Below are 15875 nucleotides of genomic sequence, written 5' to 3'. Positions count from 1 at the left end.
TGAGGAAGCAACAGCCGAGCGCATCCCCACCGGCATACTTGTGGAGCCATCCAGACTATGATACTTGATTAAGGGGGAGTGCTCCAGAGAGACGATGAGGGCGATGGGGACAATGGTGATGAGGATGAGGAGAATGGCTGCCATAAATCGTGATGGAATAGGGTGGATGAGAAAAAGGCAAAGAGGGCGACATGGCATCAATCGTAGGAGCTAACTAATCGAGATAGCCAAAGTGGAACTCAGGAGAATTGGGACCGGATGCCTATTTAAATTTTAAATGAAAGTAATGCCACAATAACCCAAATCCAAGCACCCAACCCATTTAAAATTTAAATAGTATACAAGTCAACAAGTTATCTGATCTAATCTAATCTGAACATTAAATGGACTAAATAGATCAAACAGATGAGACATCTAAAATTTAAACTAAATCTAAATATTAAATAGATTAAATGGATCGACTTATTTATGATTCAAACATATTTAGCTCATACTTAAATCCATTTATGACAGATCAAATGTCAATTGAATTAATAGGTCAGATTATACTTTGCCTTCTTTATATTTGAAAAGTACATATTCCACTACCTAACTTTAGCTACGTGCACAATACATGTTAAATAAATAAACCAACCTCACCGACACCATCACCGTCTAACCTTCTTAGGTTTTAAAATACCTTAGCTGATTTGAGGCAAGGTTAAAAAGACCCGCTTAATTTAGATGGACTAAAGTTAGCTAAATTGGGATACTTCAATCCTTTTAATCTTGTCTAAAATCAGTAAAGATATTTTAAGACTTGAAATAGGTAGAAAAGTGATGAGTCCATCAACCTATTTGATAGAAAGATAAGCGTAGAAAGTTATGGGTTAAACAGTGGAAGGCATATTTCTGAAATGTTAGGTGAGAATCCATAGTTAGCCCGCACCCCCAGTGAGGTCAGCGTAATCTTCCTTTTCCATTTTTTTTTTTTTTAAGAGGATGGGCACGAAGTATAATCTAACAATAGAAGAATCTCTAAAACTATCCTTCAAAGTGGTATCAAACTGATACAGATGAATTCCATCCTGCCATCACAAATGACCTGTAAAACCTGGACGGGCTCTGCAAGCACGAATCGAAAGACAAGGATTTTACCGTTTCAGAAACCTGTTATCTTGAAAATCCAAACCCTGAACATCCACCGCATTTGGCACAATCGGCTTGGAATTCGGGGGCAATTGCAACATGGTTCGGCTGCATGCTCTTCGAGCTACGGCACATCAAACAGGAATTTTTGCTCTCACGGTGGAAAGCTCCTTCTGATTGCCTGGCAACAATATCTCTGGACAGCAAAGATAAACAGCATACAACATCATCGCCGGATTTCAATCATGTCATAGAGAAACGGCCAGAATTTAAATTTTTATCATCCACATATTAATTGACTAATGTAGCAAACCTGATTCAATGGGTAGCAAAGAGCAGATGAATCTAAAAGGAGAAATACACTCAAAAACGATCTCAACTCTGAGAAGACGATGCAGGTGCACCTGGAGGGTACTGCTGCACTGCAGGAGGTGCAGGCGGAGGTGGGGGTGGAGCCATCATTGACTGGTAAGGAGGATACTGCTGCTGATATGGTGGGGCCATGTACCCAAATGGTGCATAATACTGTGGGTACTGGCCCTGAAGATGTGGCGGCAAAACAGGGAATGCTTGCCCTGAGCTATTTGGTGCTCGCAGCAGTCCCTGCTGCTGTGCTGGCTGCTTGTCTGAACCCCCTTTGCCATCACTAGATTCCTGGGACGGTACTACAGCACCCATTCTCTGAGGATCCATCGAGGGGTAGAAGGTTCGTTCCGCTGGGGGTGGCGCTGGAATGTTGAAGTAGTGCAGTGGTGGCTGCTGTTGGTCCTGTGTGCCTGGTGGTTGAGGCTGCTGGTTGCTTTGTTGCTGGGATATAACAGCCCTTGGAAGCATCCCTCCATGTGCCATGAGCCCTTGCCTTGCAGCCTCATCATCTGGTACCTCGCCCTCTGGTTTGGAGGCCTGTGGCCTTCCCCACATCAGCTTCAGACGCATTCCTTTAATAACAAGCTTGTTGGCTAGCTCCTCTGCAGCCTTCTCTGCTCCTTCTCTTGTTGTGTACGTCACAAAGGCACAAGCTCTTTGGAGCACCATCCTGATCGACTCAATCTCACCATGGGCATAGAAGTGATCCCTCAGATCCTGCTCGGTGATTCGGGCATCAAGGCCCCCAACGTACAGTGTCCTAATGCTCTCATCATCTGGGGGAGTCAGAGATGGCATCTCACCTGCCTTGCTTAAGAGCTTCAGAGCGACTGGGTCATTCACTCTACAAACAAGAGATGCCATTATCATGAGAGAACAGCACTTCAAAAGGAAAAAAAATCACAATAAAGAAAAATTACAAAGTATTCACAACCAGATAATTAAGAATGATCAGAGTGAAGAGATGCACAAGACCTGCAGACTGAAATGCATTGAAATCTAGATTCAGATGCTGATATTAGATATTTGTTGAGTCAGTGTTACCTCAATCATATCTAGCCTGTTAGAACACTATCCATAAACCCAAAACCTAATAGCGGCAATAAGGGAATGACCAGCTCATTAGAGCTTCATCAATATTGATAGTTCATCAACGTCCCCCATGATCCAGATTTTTTCATGAACAGCTCAGGAAGACAATTGCCAATTTCTGATTGACACCACTATTCCTAAATCAGTTATCCTTTATTGGGCTGAGGAGGTCTTCTCAAAAATGGGCTGCAGAAATTTAAGAACCGCTGGACTTGCATGATTTGGTCAATGAGCAACCAACATTCTGGCCAAATGTAACACCTCATATCATCACAATCATCAGGGTAAAATGATTCTAAAAGCTAGCTAGCATCAAACAATTTCGCTGCACTCAAGCTCATTCATTTGTGCTGTATCATTGGCATGCGCATATGATCTCAATCAAATATAAGGAACTTAAAGATTTCAATATATTAATATAAATACTTCATTCGAGGGCTTATTCCAGGGTTTGAACCCTTTTTTTACTCAGGAGGATGGTTGTAAAAGCCCTCTAATGCAAAAATTTGATTATAAGCAAATACTCAAGTTTTGCATACCATCTTAAACAGGATCCACTATTCCTAGGGTGTGAGTTAGCACAGCAGTTCCATTGATCAAAATGTAAGCTTTTCAGCAGACACTAAAACATGACAGATAACCTTAATGATTTGTGCCAGCAGCTTAATGAAGATTCCGACGCACCCATTGAGAGAACGCAACTAAGATCAAGCTACTAGCACAAGCCAAGAGGTTTATATGCAACCTATTGATTCCATGTAGTTTTTTCTTCCCTTCTGTGTACTGAAGTAAGCCTAAATCCCAAAAAAAAGGTGATGATCAGCTGTCATACATACCCATAATACCGATCTTTTATGTTCTGCTGGGATAACTCCCCAGTAACAGGCATCTCATGCCGATACGGACATTCAGCACCACGTGTGCATTCACCACGCGCATAAAAGCTACAGACATGTGCGCGATTCCTTTTGTAATACGGTGTTGTCCTTTGAAGCTTTAAAATGGTGTCATTTGGACGCACCTTTCCATATGAAGACTCATAATCAATGCCAGCTCTAGCCTGCAAAGGAGGTGATATGTCAATAGATGCACATTTGCTGCAGAAGAATGAAAAAGGAGAGAGAACACTCCAATCAGATGCTTTAAAAGCAAGCATATATTAAAGCTGTATATTGTACAAATTACCAGTTAATGTGGTTGATTTTTTTTTTTTTAAATTCCCAGGATAAGGTCATAGACACCAGCTCAGTTACAAATTGAACTCAGGTATGTTCCTGCATTCTAGTCCCATCCAGCAGCCACATGGTCACACCTCACATCTATCACAAGCACAGTCCTAGAAAAATGTAAGTCTCTCCACATGGAAAATTATATAGATGGGGGTGGACATGTGGTGGTGTGATTGTTGAATTGATCCGGGCAACTGGAAAATTTCAGTGTGATTACAAGTAGAATATAATACATGAAATCATTGATCAAGGTATTGTGCCATCAGAATGTATCTCTGCTCCCGCATGGAGGAGCAACAGCTAAAGAGTTTCGAAGTCCTGCCTTAAAAATAATGGTTAGGTATCAACTGGCTTAGATAATGAAGTGGCTAGCAAGGAAAGATGAATCAGGAAGCCACCAGGCAGGCTAATCATATCAATAATTGTACAAATAGGTGACCAGCAAGTGGATGAAATTTGATTTTGAAGCCACAAAACCTTATGTGAAATGGATGAGAAGAAAGTATCTTAGAGATAGCATTTCTAAAATACGAACGGTTGTACAAATTTAAATCTTTGATTTGTGACCATACTCAGTGGCAGTGGTGGATTCATCAATTCTTGGTGTGATAATAAAAAGTATGAATTACCATGATATGGTATTTAAGTAAAGGTTGTGTGTGGAGTATAAAATAAGACAAATGGTGATGGATTATGATACAAGACAATAATGGCTCCCATATTTTCACTTGAGAAAAAGGGTCTTTTCCCTGACAGCTCTGAGTACTTATTGATGCAGGAGTGTCAACACTCAAAGCAAGTAACTGAAAAGACTGCTGTAGAACTAAATCCCATGGTCAGATTTTCCATCAGATGCTGTCTTTTTTACCCCACCAAAAATTCATATATCATGCCACCAATACAGGCATTCATCAAAGAAACGTTAAGAAAGCAAGCTGACTGTCAATAAATCACAAGAAATATGTGCTCCAAATTAAAAAGAAAACAACATCAGAATCCACCAGCTATCTAAACCACCCCAAGGGGGCCCCTTCCTCTGCTCTTTGGTACCCAAATTTTTTAAAAAAATAAAAAAAAACACTTTATAAAATGCCACAGCTACCATAGACAACAGTTACCAATGCAAGCTGATGGAAATCCTAAGCCACCCTTATGCATTTCCTCAAATTGCTGATTTGATATGAAATCCTAATTTAGTTAGGATTTTCTTTGTTTGCTGATTTGATTTGCTTTGATTTTTTTGATTTCTTTGATTTGATTTGCTTTGATTTCTTTATTTACAAGATTCTATATGTATTTCCTTATTTTGTTAATATGTGTTGCTTAATTTTGCTACTTTCCAGCTGTGAAATTATAAACCTATAAATATGGGCTTGTAAGGCATCATTAGCATGTTATAAATGAATAAGAATTGAAGTATTTTATAAAATTTTATGTCTATCTTCTCTGAGTGCTCCTAAATTTCTTCTCTTATCTTTGCTCTGCCATCTATCTACTTCCTCTTTTTCTTCTGTCTTGGTTTTGCATCAACTGATATCAGAGCCAAACTGTAATCCACAGGCATTGTTTGCTCCACATAAACAGCTCACCACCAACGCTGCCACAGAACTCCAGAGCTCTTACCACCACTAAAATTGTTGAAAGCCCTTGCCATCGCCATCATCAATTTCAGAAGGTATCCATCATTCCTTCATTGCTAGAATCCAAGCCTCCACTGATTGTTGATGTATCACTGTTCTCCGACCCTCGTTGCATCCGAAAGGCCCACTCTCTTCCCTCTCTGCTGCCACCATTGCTCCTTAAGCTGCCCGAACTCAGATTCAGATCTATACTCATAACCAGATCCGGATCCAACCCAGTTTAAGGCTGTAGATCTGAATTCGATCGACAAAAAAAAAAAAAAAGAGAATATGTTTCAAGTATGCACTTTTGGTTCCTTGAAACTCTTATGCAAGGTACACTTTCTCTGTATTTGAGATCTGTGACTAATTTCATATTAATTGGTAAACTAGCAAATTGCAAAGGGGTCCAAATAAACCATTAAAGCAGTGTTTGCCATACCGTGCCGAACCGGCGGGTACACCCCGTATCGTATCGGACCGACGAAGAACCGGCACGATTCGGCCGGTAAATTCGGTATACTGGCGGTACAAAAAAAAGAGAAAAAGTGAGAAAGAGAGAGAGAAAGAGAGGGAGGGAGGTGGGAGCCACCGGAGGCCGACGGTGGCCGACTGCGGCCGTGCACGCGGACTGTGCCCTCCGACGACCACTCGAAGGCCATCCGGCGGCCCCGCCGACTCCTTCCCCTCCTTTCTCTTTCTTCCTCCTCTCTCTCTATTTCTCTCTCTTTTTCTCTTTTTCTTCTTCCGATTCGGATCCGCTTGCCTTCGTCGGTTCGATATGGTATGAAATCGTACCGAACCATACTGTCGGCCGACCGATACGGCCGGCAGTATCGGTTCAGTATACCTTGAATTAAAGCCTATTTGTCTCTCCTTTTATTCAAAATCCTACTTGCTTGCACCATATTCACTTAGATTTTTAGGATTTCTTCGTTCTACTTGTTTGCCAAAAAAAAAAAATCGCATATCACTTCATATAGTTGCAGTCATTAAGTTCGTGATTTTTTTGTAAGAACAACATAACAGTTGATGAATTATTATTCGTTGCAATTTGAGTCCAAAATCCAGCCTTTATCTTTTTACCCAAACTTCTCAAACCATATATTATTGAGATTGAAATCACCATGACCATTCGAGACCTCTCCAACGCTCAAGATGCATTGGACAAGTGGGTCGACACCCTTGAATATAAAGTCGATACTTCCCAAACAATCATGGACCAATTTCGAGAAGAGATGATTAAATAGTTTTCCCAATTATAAGTTGCTTTAGGTAAACGTCATTTGGAGGGTAACTCTCCAATTTTCCCCAATGTTGAGCATGTTGGTAGCATAAGTAACAAACATAACCTCATAGGGACTTCAGATGCTAATCCAGGATTGCTATCTACTCCCGTCGTTCCTTCATTGCACCATGTTAGGACTCCAATTGCTAGGAGAGGTAGAGCACCACACATTGGAAGAAGATTTGCCCCTGCTGCAAATCCACCTCAAGTTGTTTATCATAGAGGACTCCCAACTGAGTTAGGACATATAGAAGAGGAGGAACCTTATCTAGAGGATGACCTAAGAGACTACCTCAGGCTTCGAAATTTTCATGTTAGGCACCATGATGGAAATCATGAGAGACTGCAAAAGCACTCCCCTCCTTGATACCACCACAACCAATAGGGATATTATCCTAATAATTCAGAAGATATCACTAAGAGGATAAAGGTTGAGGCCTCAAGTTTTGATGGCAAACTAGATCCCAATATCTGCTTTAGACTGGTTAGCAAATATGGAGGATTTCTTTGAGTGGTATGATATGACCGATAGTTAGCAAGCTCACTTTGCCAAAATGAAGCTTGCTTGCTCTACCAAGAGGTATTCACATAGAGTGCAGATGAACCTAGTATTTCTAGGATGAGATCCTATAGACTCGTGGGTTGAAATGAAAAAGAGATTAAGAGATACATCATACTCACATATTATAGGGCTCAACTGATGGAACAAATACTCACACTTAGATAACTATCTTCTAGTGTGATTGAATACTTATCTAAGTTTGAGGAGCTACTCACCAGATGTGATATCGATGAGCAACCATGGATGTTGGTCACTTAATTTATCACTAGATTAAGGCTAAAAATTAAAAGAGAGGTTAGTCTCTATTCTCCTGATTCTCTTGAGATGGCCTATCATAAAATCTTAGAGATTAAGAAATTTTACAAAATATCCACTCAGAGGTGCACAACTTCCTAAGCCGGGGAGTCATCTCAATTTAGCATCACTAGTACTTTCCCTAGCCCCATTGCTTCTAGGGGAAATAACAGTCTACCTCAGAGGACCTCAGCATATCCAGGTAGAGATGCTAGTATTACCAACCCTCGCCATAATATCTCTGATATTGAGTGCCATAACTGTCACGATAAGGGTCATATCACAGCCCGATCTCCTCATCGTACTTTGGCTTTAAACCATGATACTGAAAATCTGCCAACTGAGGATGACATCCAGGATTTTGAGGTTGAGAAGCATGTCTCCGAATACAAGGACGACAATGAAGGACAAGACAATGATGATAAATTTTGTGAGATCGTGAGATGTATTTTGTCTGCCTCAAGAAGCACCAATGAATGGAAGCGCACTTATATTTTTCACACTTATGTGAAATGTAGAGATGTAGTGTGCAAGGTCATCATTGATGAAGTTGTATGAATATAGTTTCAAAGTCAATTCTTAGAAAGTTGAAGTTGCAGCCTGAACCATATCTCCAACCATTCCGAGTGGCATGGGTTGACCAGACTTGCTAGTTACCGAGCGATGTTTAGTTTCTCTATAGATGGTTGATTACTCGGATAAAATTTGATGTGATGTTCTTCCTATGGATGTATCCCATGTTTTGTTAGGTTGATCTTGATTATATGATCTAAATGTCACTCATTATACGCGAGACATCACTTGTGTTGAGGTTTAAAGACAAAACCATACGGCTTCGGCAACCAAATCCTCTGAGTTGGATAAGAAGATGGCTTCGGCAACCATATCCAATAGCTCTTCGCATAATTTGAGTTCTTCTAATGCACATGCTTTGAATTCTTCCTCTTCTCAGTGAGTTGAAAAGAAATGCCTCCATCTTCTAACTCATAGAAAATTTGAGAAAGAGGACAAAGTCAGACGTTGTTTTAGCTTTGGTAGCCATGTTAGAGGACCAATTTTATTGGTCCTCTTTAAAGAAAGATGTTGCTCGGATTGTGTCCCAATGTCGCACTTGTCAGTTAGCTAAGGCTAAGAAAAGAAACATTGGTTCGTATACACCATTGTCTATTCCACACACCTTGGCAAGACCTTAGCATGGACTTTATTCTCGGATTGCCTAGGACTGCTAGAGGTCATGATTTCATCTTAGTTGTTGTGAATAGATTTTCTAAAATGGCCCATTTCATATCTTATACGAAGACAACTGATGCTTGACACATGGCCAAACTGTTCTTCCATGTTTGACCCAATGGCTTACCTTCTCCTATAGTATTTGATAAGGATGTCAAGTTTGTAAGTTGTTTTTGGAAGACACTTTAGTTGTTTGAGATAACTTTAAAGTTTTCATCTGCTTTCCATTCTCAGACTGATGGACAGATTGAGGTTGTTAATCGTAGTCTAGGACATTTGCTTAGATGCCTTGTGGGAGAAAAATAAAAAAAATGAGACTTATTGTTACTTATTGTTGAGTTTGCCTATAATAACTCTGTTAATAGATTCATTGATAAGTTGCTTTTTCAGATTATCCATGATTTAGCCCCTCACTAGCCCATTGACCTTGTGCCCTTACCCTATGATTTTTATCATTCTAAATCTACAGAATCCTTTGCTCACCATATTCGAGGTCTTCATGCTGAAATCAGACGTAAGATTGCAATGAATAATGAAACTTCTAAACTTGCTATTGATGTTCACCACAGAAATTAGGATTTTAATGAGGATGATTATGTAATGGTGTGCATGTATCTTGAGCTTTATCTCAAACATTCTTTCAAGAAATTGCATGCTAGAGCTTCCGAACTTTTTCATATCATTCATAAATTGGAACTTAATGCTTATTTGCTTGAGTTACCTTTTGATACGACTATTAGTTCTATTTTTAATGTGAAGGATTTGTTTCCTTATCGAGGTACTTTCGAGCCATCCAAAGTATCTGCAAGTATTCCTATAGATAGAAGTCGGACTTTTTTTGTGCCTATCCCTGAGCTTCTGCCAGTTCATCAGTCAACTCGAGAGCAGATTGAGGGTGTCATGGAGGATGAGATTGTGGATTCAACATATGGTGGATTCCAACACTACTTGATGCACTGGAAGGGACGTCCTATCTTTGACGTTACTTGGATTACTGAAGAGGAGTTTCGTCATCTCGATCATGATCTTTTGGAGTCATACTAGCATCATAATTCACCGAAGTCGAGTTCTCTTCAACCGGAGAGAAATGATGAAAATCCTAAGCCGCCCTTATGCGTTTACACTAAGCATGGGTGCAAATCCTGATTTGATTAGGATTTTCTTAAATTGCTGATTTGATTTGAAATTTTGATTTGGTTAAGATTTTCTTATATTGGTGATTCGATTTGAAGTTCTGATTTGAGTAGAATTTTCTCAAATTGCTGATTTGATTTGAAATTATGATTTGGTTAGAATTTTCTTAGTTTGCTGATTTGATTTGCTTTGATTTTTCTTATTTATAGAATTTTTTTATATATTTTTTTATTTTGTTAAGATGTATTGCTTAATTTTACTACTTTCCAGCTGTGGAATTATAAGCCTATGAATATAGGCTTGTAAGGCATTATTAGCATGTTATCAATGATTGAGAATTGAAGTATTTTGCAGAGTTTTTTATCTTCTCTAAGTGCTCCTCCTAAATTTCTTCTCTTATCTTTGCCCTGCCAACCATCTACTTCCTCTTTTTCTTTTGTCTTGGTTCTGCATCACAAGCTTAATCAAGAAGATGGATTTTACTATGGGGGATAAAAATTAGAGTCAAGTGTAGTTTGTGATGATGAATAAAGTTCTAATGTTTTGGATTACATGCCTGTGGTAGTTTTTTGGTTAAGCATGGGATATAATCTTAGAATCTACTGGAGAAAGTAATAAGGATAAGCAACTTCCACCAGCAATGGTGCTACACGCAACCATCATTATCTTTCATTAATACATGGCATATTCCCTAATTAGAGATCTTTAGGAATGACCGAGAACATGGATTCAAGAACCGCCAAAATGGGATGGTACATTAGTAATGCACCATTCTGATATAGAACCGGCACCTGGCACCAATTATGTACCAGCTGTACCAGTCCATACTCAACACTGAACACACCGGTTGGTTCCAGCAGTTGTTTTATTCTTTTTGATGTTTTCAGGTTCAGGCCATACTAACAGTTGGTATTGTATTGATACCACACCATTGCGATGGGGAAAACATAATAAGGGTCAATCCTGATATTTAAAACTTTGATCATAAAGGCACATAGGGATTGTCATTAGATATCTTTCTATTAGTCCAAGAGAAGACTTTTATGACTTGATTATAGACAAAATCACCAAAGATAAAGGTTTAAATGTATGATCTGGAGAATTACAACTATACATCCCCATCCAAGCAACAACTTTCCTTCTTAGCCTAAGAATATCCTTACCTTCAAAAAATCATAACAAACTCCTAGTTTTGATACTCATCATGAATGTTCATAGTTTATTATGCATATTATTCATAAAGATAACCACATAACACAGGATTATGGTACATAAAGATAAACCACAAGACCCAGGATTTCCCTATATTTTGAATGCAAAATACGGGCATTGAGGATATCCAACACCCAAAATCATTATTCTTCATTATTTTTCAGGAGTCCAGGAACAGCGAAAGTAACCTCAAACAATTCTCCATACAAGAGAAGCATGGTGGAGCTACCATCATATTACTTGTAGCATTTGAAAACACAAGCATTACTCAGACAAAAGGCATTATGGTTGAATAAGGAAATCATTCATGCTAGGTCTAAGAGCAACTTAATTTCACACCAAATAGTTTTGTAATATGAGAAAGTTCTCAATAAAAGGACCATCATAAATTAAGATAAGGTATAACAAAAGGATATTATGCTAATTAATTCATAGCAATCTTGAGGTATAAGAAAATGAGAGATGTTATCATCAAAACAAGATAATCAAAACAGATGCAATACCCGATCCACTTATCAACAATAAGCATGCTTATAAGAAAAAAGTCTATGTTGAATTTGGAGAAAAGGCCTATAACATTCGAACACACAATAAGCTTTCTAATGCTTTTAATATCCCACTTAGAACCCAAACAACAAAAGTTGTGGTCAACATATTAACAAGTGCTGAAATAGTTATGAGTACACCCATCTCCCCCACCACCCCAAACATTATCTTTAAAAAAAAAATGAACGAAAAGCAGGAACATTTATGATGGTCTAATGCTGGTCCTAGGAAAGGATTAAGTGTTTGTACACAAGGTGCGCTGGCAAATGGCTGACATGACACATGCCTGGACATGCTTGAACAAATAAAAGACTTAAAAGGCACTTTAATTGGCATAATAAGAAAAACTAGAAAAGTACCATGTCCATCTGTTTCAGGTGCCAGGACTAGCCCAGCAATGGCCAATTTTAAGTGGAGCCAAGATCTAATTACCAAATTCTAAATTTCACCATTTTGGTGTGGATTCAAGTTTTCATGGCAAACTCAGCCATTTAACAGACCTTTCAGAAAGACCCTCAAACTTTCAAGTCAAGAAAGCTAGGATTATTTTGACTTCCAATCAAGAAGTTTTGCTCCATCCTAGAGGGTACTCTTTAGTAAAAGCTTTAAAACTTCAGACATAGAATTCTGACAACACCAACAGCAGTCAAAATCTCATATCAAGACCCTTCCCTTTATTCTTCTACATTCCATTTTTCTTCTATAGTTTCGTTTCGCTATCTTTGGAAGATCAATAAACATCTAAATTACATTAGCACATGCTATGATACTCCAGAAATTTATAGAATTCGTGCAATTCTATTTCATAATCATAGGTTCACAGTGTTAGAATTTCCAAGAACTAGGACTACAAGTAATGTGCTCTTAGATGCCCCCTTCTTTAGCAAATTTTTACACTTTGGAGACTACCTTGATTTTCAGAAAAACAATCCTCGAGTATTAGTTCGAGCTACTATCCTCATACTTCAGGACTTCTCAAAATTACCTCAACACAAGCATGAAAGACAAAAGATTGTTTCTTGACCAGCACATAAAATAATTCTGAAAATGGTGATTGATTTTCAGGATTCTTTAGCAAACTCGCAAGTTTTCTTGGCTTTTCTCAACAAGTTGAGTATATCAGGATTTAGATATAAATTAGTGGGTTCCGTAATGCTCTGATTCACTTCCATAGGAGGTGCATACAAGCTTACTTTAAGCCAAACCCGTCAAAAATATCCTTTCCCAATGATCCATAGTATTCTAAAAGTTTCATCTTAATCTTTCAAAAGAGAAAAAGTTTAGACTTCATTGTCTATCACACTTTCACGATCCATAAAATTACATGCACCATTGATCATAATGTGCTTGTTTGTAAAGAACATGGAGCAAATATTTGAGACTAGTGATGCTTGCATTGATTGAAAATCACTTTCATCATGCGATTATTCCCAAAGCACCAATCTGGAGTCACTTAAGTTAAAGCTGCTTGTCATGGAGACCATTAAACTAAAGACAAAATTGCTTTATCAACTAATCCCATTAATGAACTGAAAAAAAAAAAACAATTGATCCACATTCTGTTTTAGAGAATATAACCCCTGAATCCAGAAAAGGAATTCTTAGTCTAGCACAGAAGATAGGGGGAAAAAATCTAAAATTCAATACAATAGTTAAGTCTTTTACAATCTGCTTTTTTAAGTACCAAAATTTTCATTTTAGCTGATTAAGTCCTACCTACAGACCTCAATCAATTTTTTTTTTGAAAAAAAAAGTCCAATTAAACTCTGTTGCATATCCGTGAAAACACCTATCATATTCAACACCTACTAGGTCCCTCTTGAGATGCACTGATACAAGAAAAACAAATACAAACAAAAAAAGCTACACTAAATACCCTGGCAAAACAAGGAGTAAGAAATGACCACAAATTAAAATGGACAAAAAAAAAAAAGTACCTCTTTAACAGTAAAATGATGCACAAGAATGTGATGCTAGTAAAAAGAATAAAGTTAAAAAGCAAATTAGAATAAGAAATAAGTACAGGCTGTTCACCAACACACCCTGCGGTCATGCTCTTCTGCAAAGTACTCCCTATTCACGTCGCTCTTTGGGATTGCATCATTGGAATTGATCGACAAGGCAGTGTCCCGAACCTGAACAGGCAACCCATAGTCAAGATCCAGGAGGCAGACCTGGCACACATTTTTCAGCTTACAGCATGTCTGGCAGATCTCTGTCTTTTTGTATCTTGCATCACGTCCCGGTCTCCACCTGAAGACTGTAAATGGCCGTGTGCAGATCTTACACTCCTTGTCATAATCTGCCCTTGTCTGTGCAATCCAAGCAGAGATAACAGGAAAGTCATCGCCCACTACCATAACAAAATTTTAACTCAGGATATGAAACAAAGGACAAGGACACAAGAACATGGCATATGAAACAAAAGCCATCACCACCAAGAATATAACATTCATAGACCAAACCATGTGCATGCAATTTGCACATGCAGGAAGCTACAATTACGATTATCTCACTAAAACCCAAACCAGTTTTGAACATTAAAAGAAGTCAAAGCCATGTTCAAGTACTTGTCAAAGGATTGCAATCCTATGACGACAACTTTTCTAAAGGTTGAATTTTAACAGAAATAAAAGGGCAAACTGCTGAGTTTAATCAGATCAGGGTTTGCAAACCAAATGTCTTTGCTACTCTAATTAGTGAAAACCAACTCTTCACTCTTTCAGTCTTTAAAGAAAACCTAAAGCTAGGAAGAAATAAAACATTTGATGAATACAGAACTTAATAAGATGACTGCTTCTGTTAATTCTGTTAATTTAGGCCTTGCCTCTCTTTTCCCCATGAAAAGCACACATCACAAGTACCTAAGCCCCTTTAGCACCATTCCAATTGGAAAACTCTCCCAGAAAATTTGAACTTCATATGAAGAAAGAAAAAGAAAAAGATCAAGTATACTTAGGCGTTATGTTTGGTGAGACCTACTATTACCTAGACCCCTTCATCACTATTCCAATTGGAAAACTCTCCCAGAAAATTTGATCCTCATATAAGGAAAGAAAAAGAAAAAGATCTAATACACTTAGACACTACATTTGTCGAGACATGCAACTTCAGATACAAAAAGTCAACTTAGTCCAATATTACTCTGACTAAAAAAATTCTGGACAGCTTAAAGGTAACCAAATCTATGCAGAAACTTGAACATTTAATTTAAAAAAATCCCCATGTATGATTAGGGTTTCAGGTAGTTTTAACCTTTGCAGGCAAAGACACTGGTAGAAAGAGCTTCTATCGCAATCGACAATCCTATTGAAAACCTTGAGCAGATTTCAGTCTGATCTAAGAAAGGAAAAGGATGACTTTAATACTCAGTTTTACCAGACCAAGGATCGTAATCCAGGAACCAAATCGTTCAAAGCGTTCACTTTTCCTGACATAATTAATAGAAATCATTTCTAAGCGCCAAAAGAAAACCAAACCTGAGCACAAACAACTATATTGGCATAAAAATCAAACGAATCGATATACGGTTTCTGTTCCTTTGTCCGGAAATTCCTAGGGTTTCCGCTGGTGTACTTCTCTATCGATCACAAATCTAACAGATCAAAGATCTGATCTTTATTTAATAAAAAATATGGAACAAACTCGGTTTAGTCGAGACTCAGATTTCCTAATCCTCCCACGCCTCCTCTATACCTAATTGCAAGCTTTCTATCGCCTGCCTATAAACCAACCAAAGATAGAATCCAGAAAGACAGGCTCCTGCTCCTTTCGCATCCATGGCTAGGGTTTATAACGATAAGCTCTTTCGGATCCTCTTTCGAACGAAGGAAGAGAGTTAGGGACAAAAAGAAAATGAAGAGAAGATGAGATGGAAGAAGGCGTACCATTCGAACATAGGGGTTGTCACCGAGGCACGATTCGCAGATGATGGGGAAGTCGGAGCGCTCCCATCCGTCGGCCTGCGCGTCTCTAAGCAACCGATGCGCCATTCCCGACGACGGAAGAACAGAAGAAAGAGAGAGAGGGATCCACCAGTTGTCCCTCTTATATGATATCCTATTATGGGCTGTCGGATGGCCCAACAGGCCTCGGGTCCAGACATTGGGCCTAACGTTCATGTCATTTTTAGATTTTACTTCTCCCTCTCTCTCGCTTAGGGACAATAGAGAAAT

General features: G+C 38.7%; 1 protein-coding gene across 2 annotated transcripts; it reads right to left on the bottom strand.

Annotated features, from left to right (window-relative positions):
* Positions 1-984: 984 nt before the first annotated feature.
* On the bottom strand, positions 985-15722 carry LOC105049340 (zinc finger CCCH domain-containing protein 40). Of its 2 annotated transcripts, none has more exons than XR_003801421.2 (5): positions 15588-15722; positions 13743-14012; positions 3423-3646; positions 1442-2338; positions 985-1324 (listed from the first exon to the last, which is right to left on the bottom strand). XR_003801421.2 is itself a non-coding variant. In XM_073260443.1 (5 exons), exons 1-5 carry the CDS (start codon positions 15690-15692, stop codon positions 1263-1265), a joined length of 1467 nt encoding a protein of 488 aa, XP_073116544.1. In that variant the 5' UTR covers positions 15693-15722; the 3' UTR covers positions 985-1262. The 2 variants fall into 2 exon arrangements, 1 of the variants encoding a protein (XP_073116544.1); XM_073260443.1 differs by having other exon boundaries at positions 1533-2338.
* Positions 15723-15875: the final 153 nt, after the last annotated feature.

This window comes from Elaeis guineensis, chromosome 7 (assembly GCF_000442705.2).
Source record: "Elaeis guineensis isolate ETL-2024a chromosome 7, EG11, whole genome shotgun sequence".
NCBI classification, from domain to species: Eukaryota; Viridiplantae; Streptophyta; class Magnoliopsida; order Arecales; family Arecaceae; genus Elaeis; species Elaeis guineensis.
The sequence above is the reverse complement of the archived record's forward strand: the minus strand, read 5'-3'. Positions and strand labels throughout refer to the sequence as shown.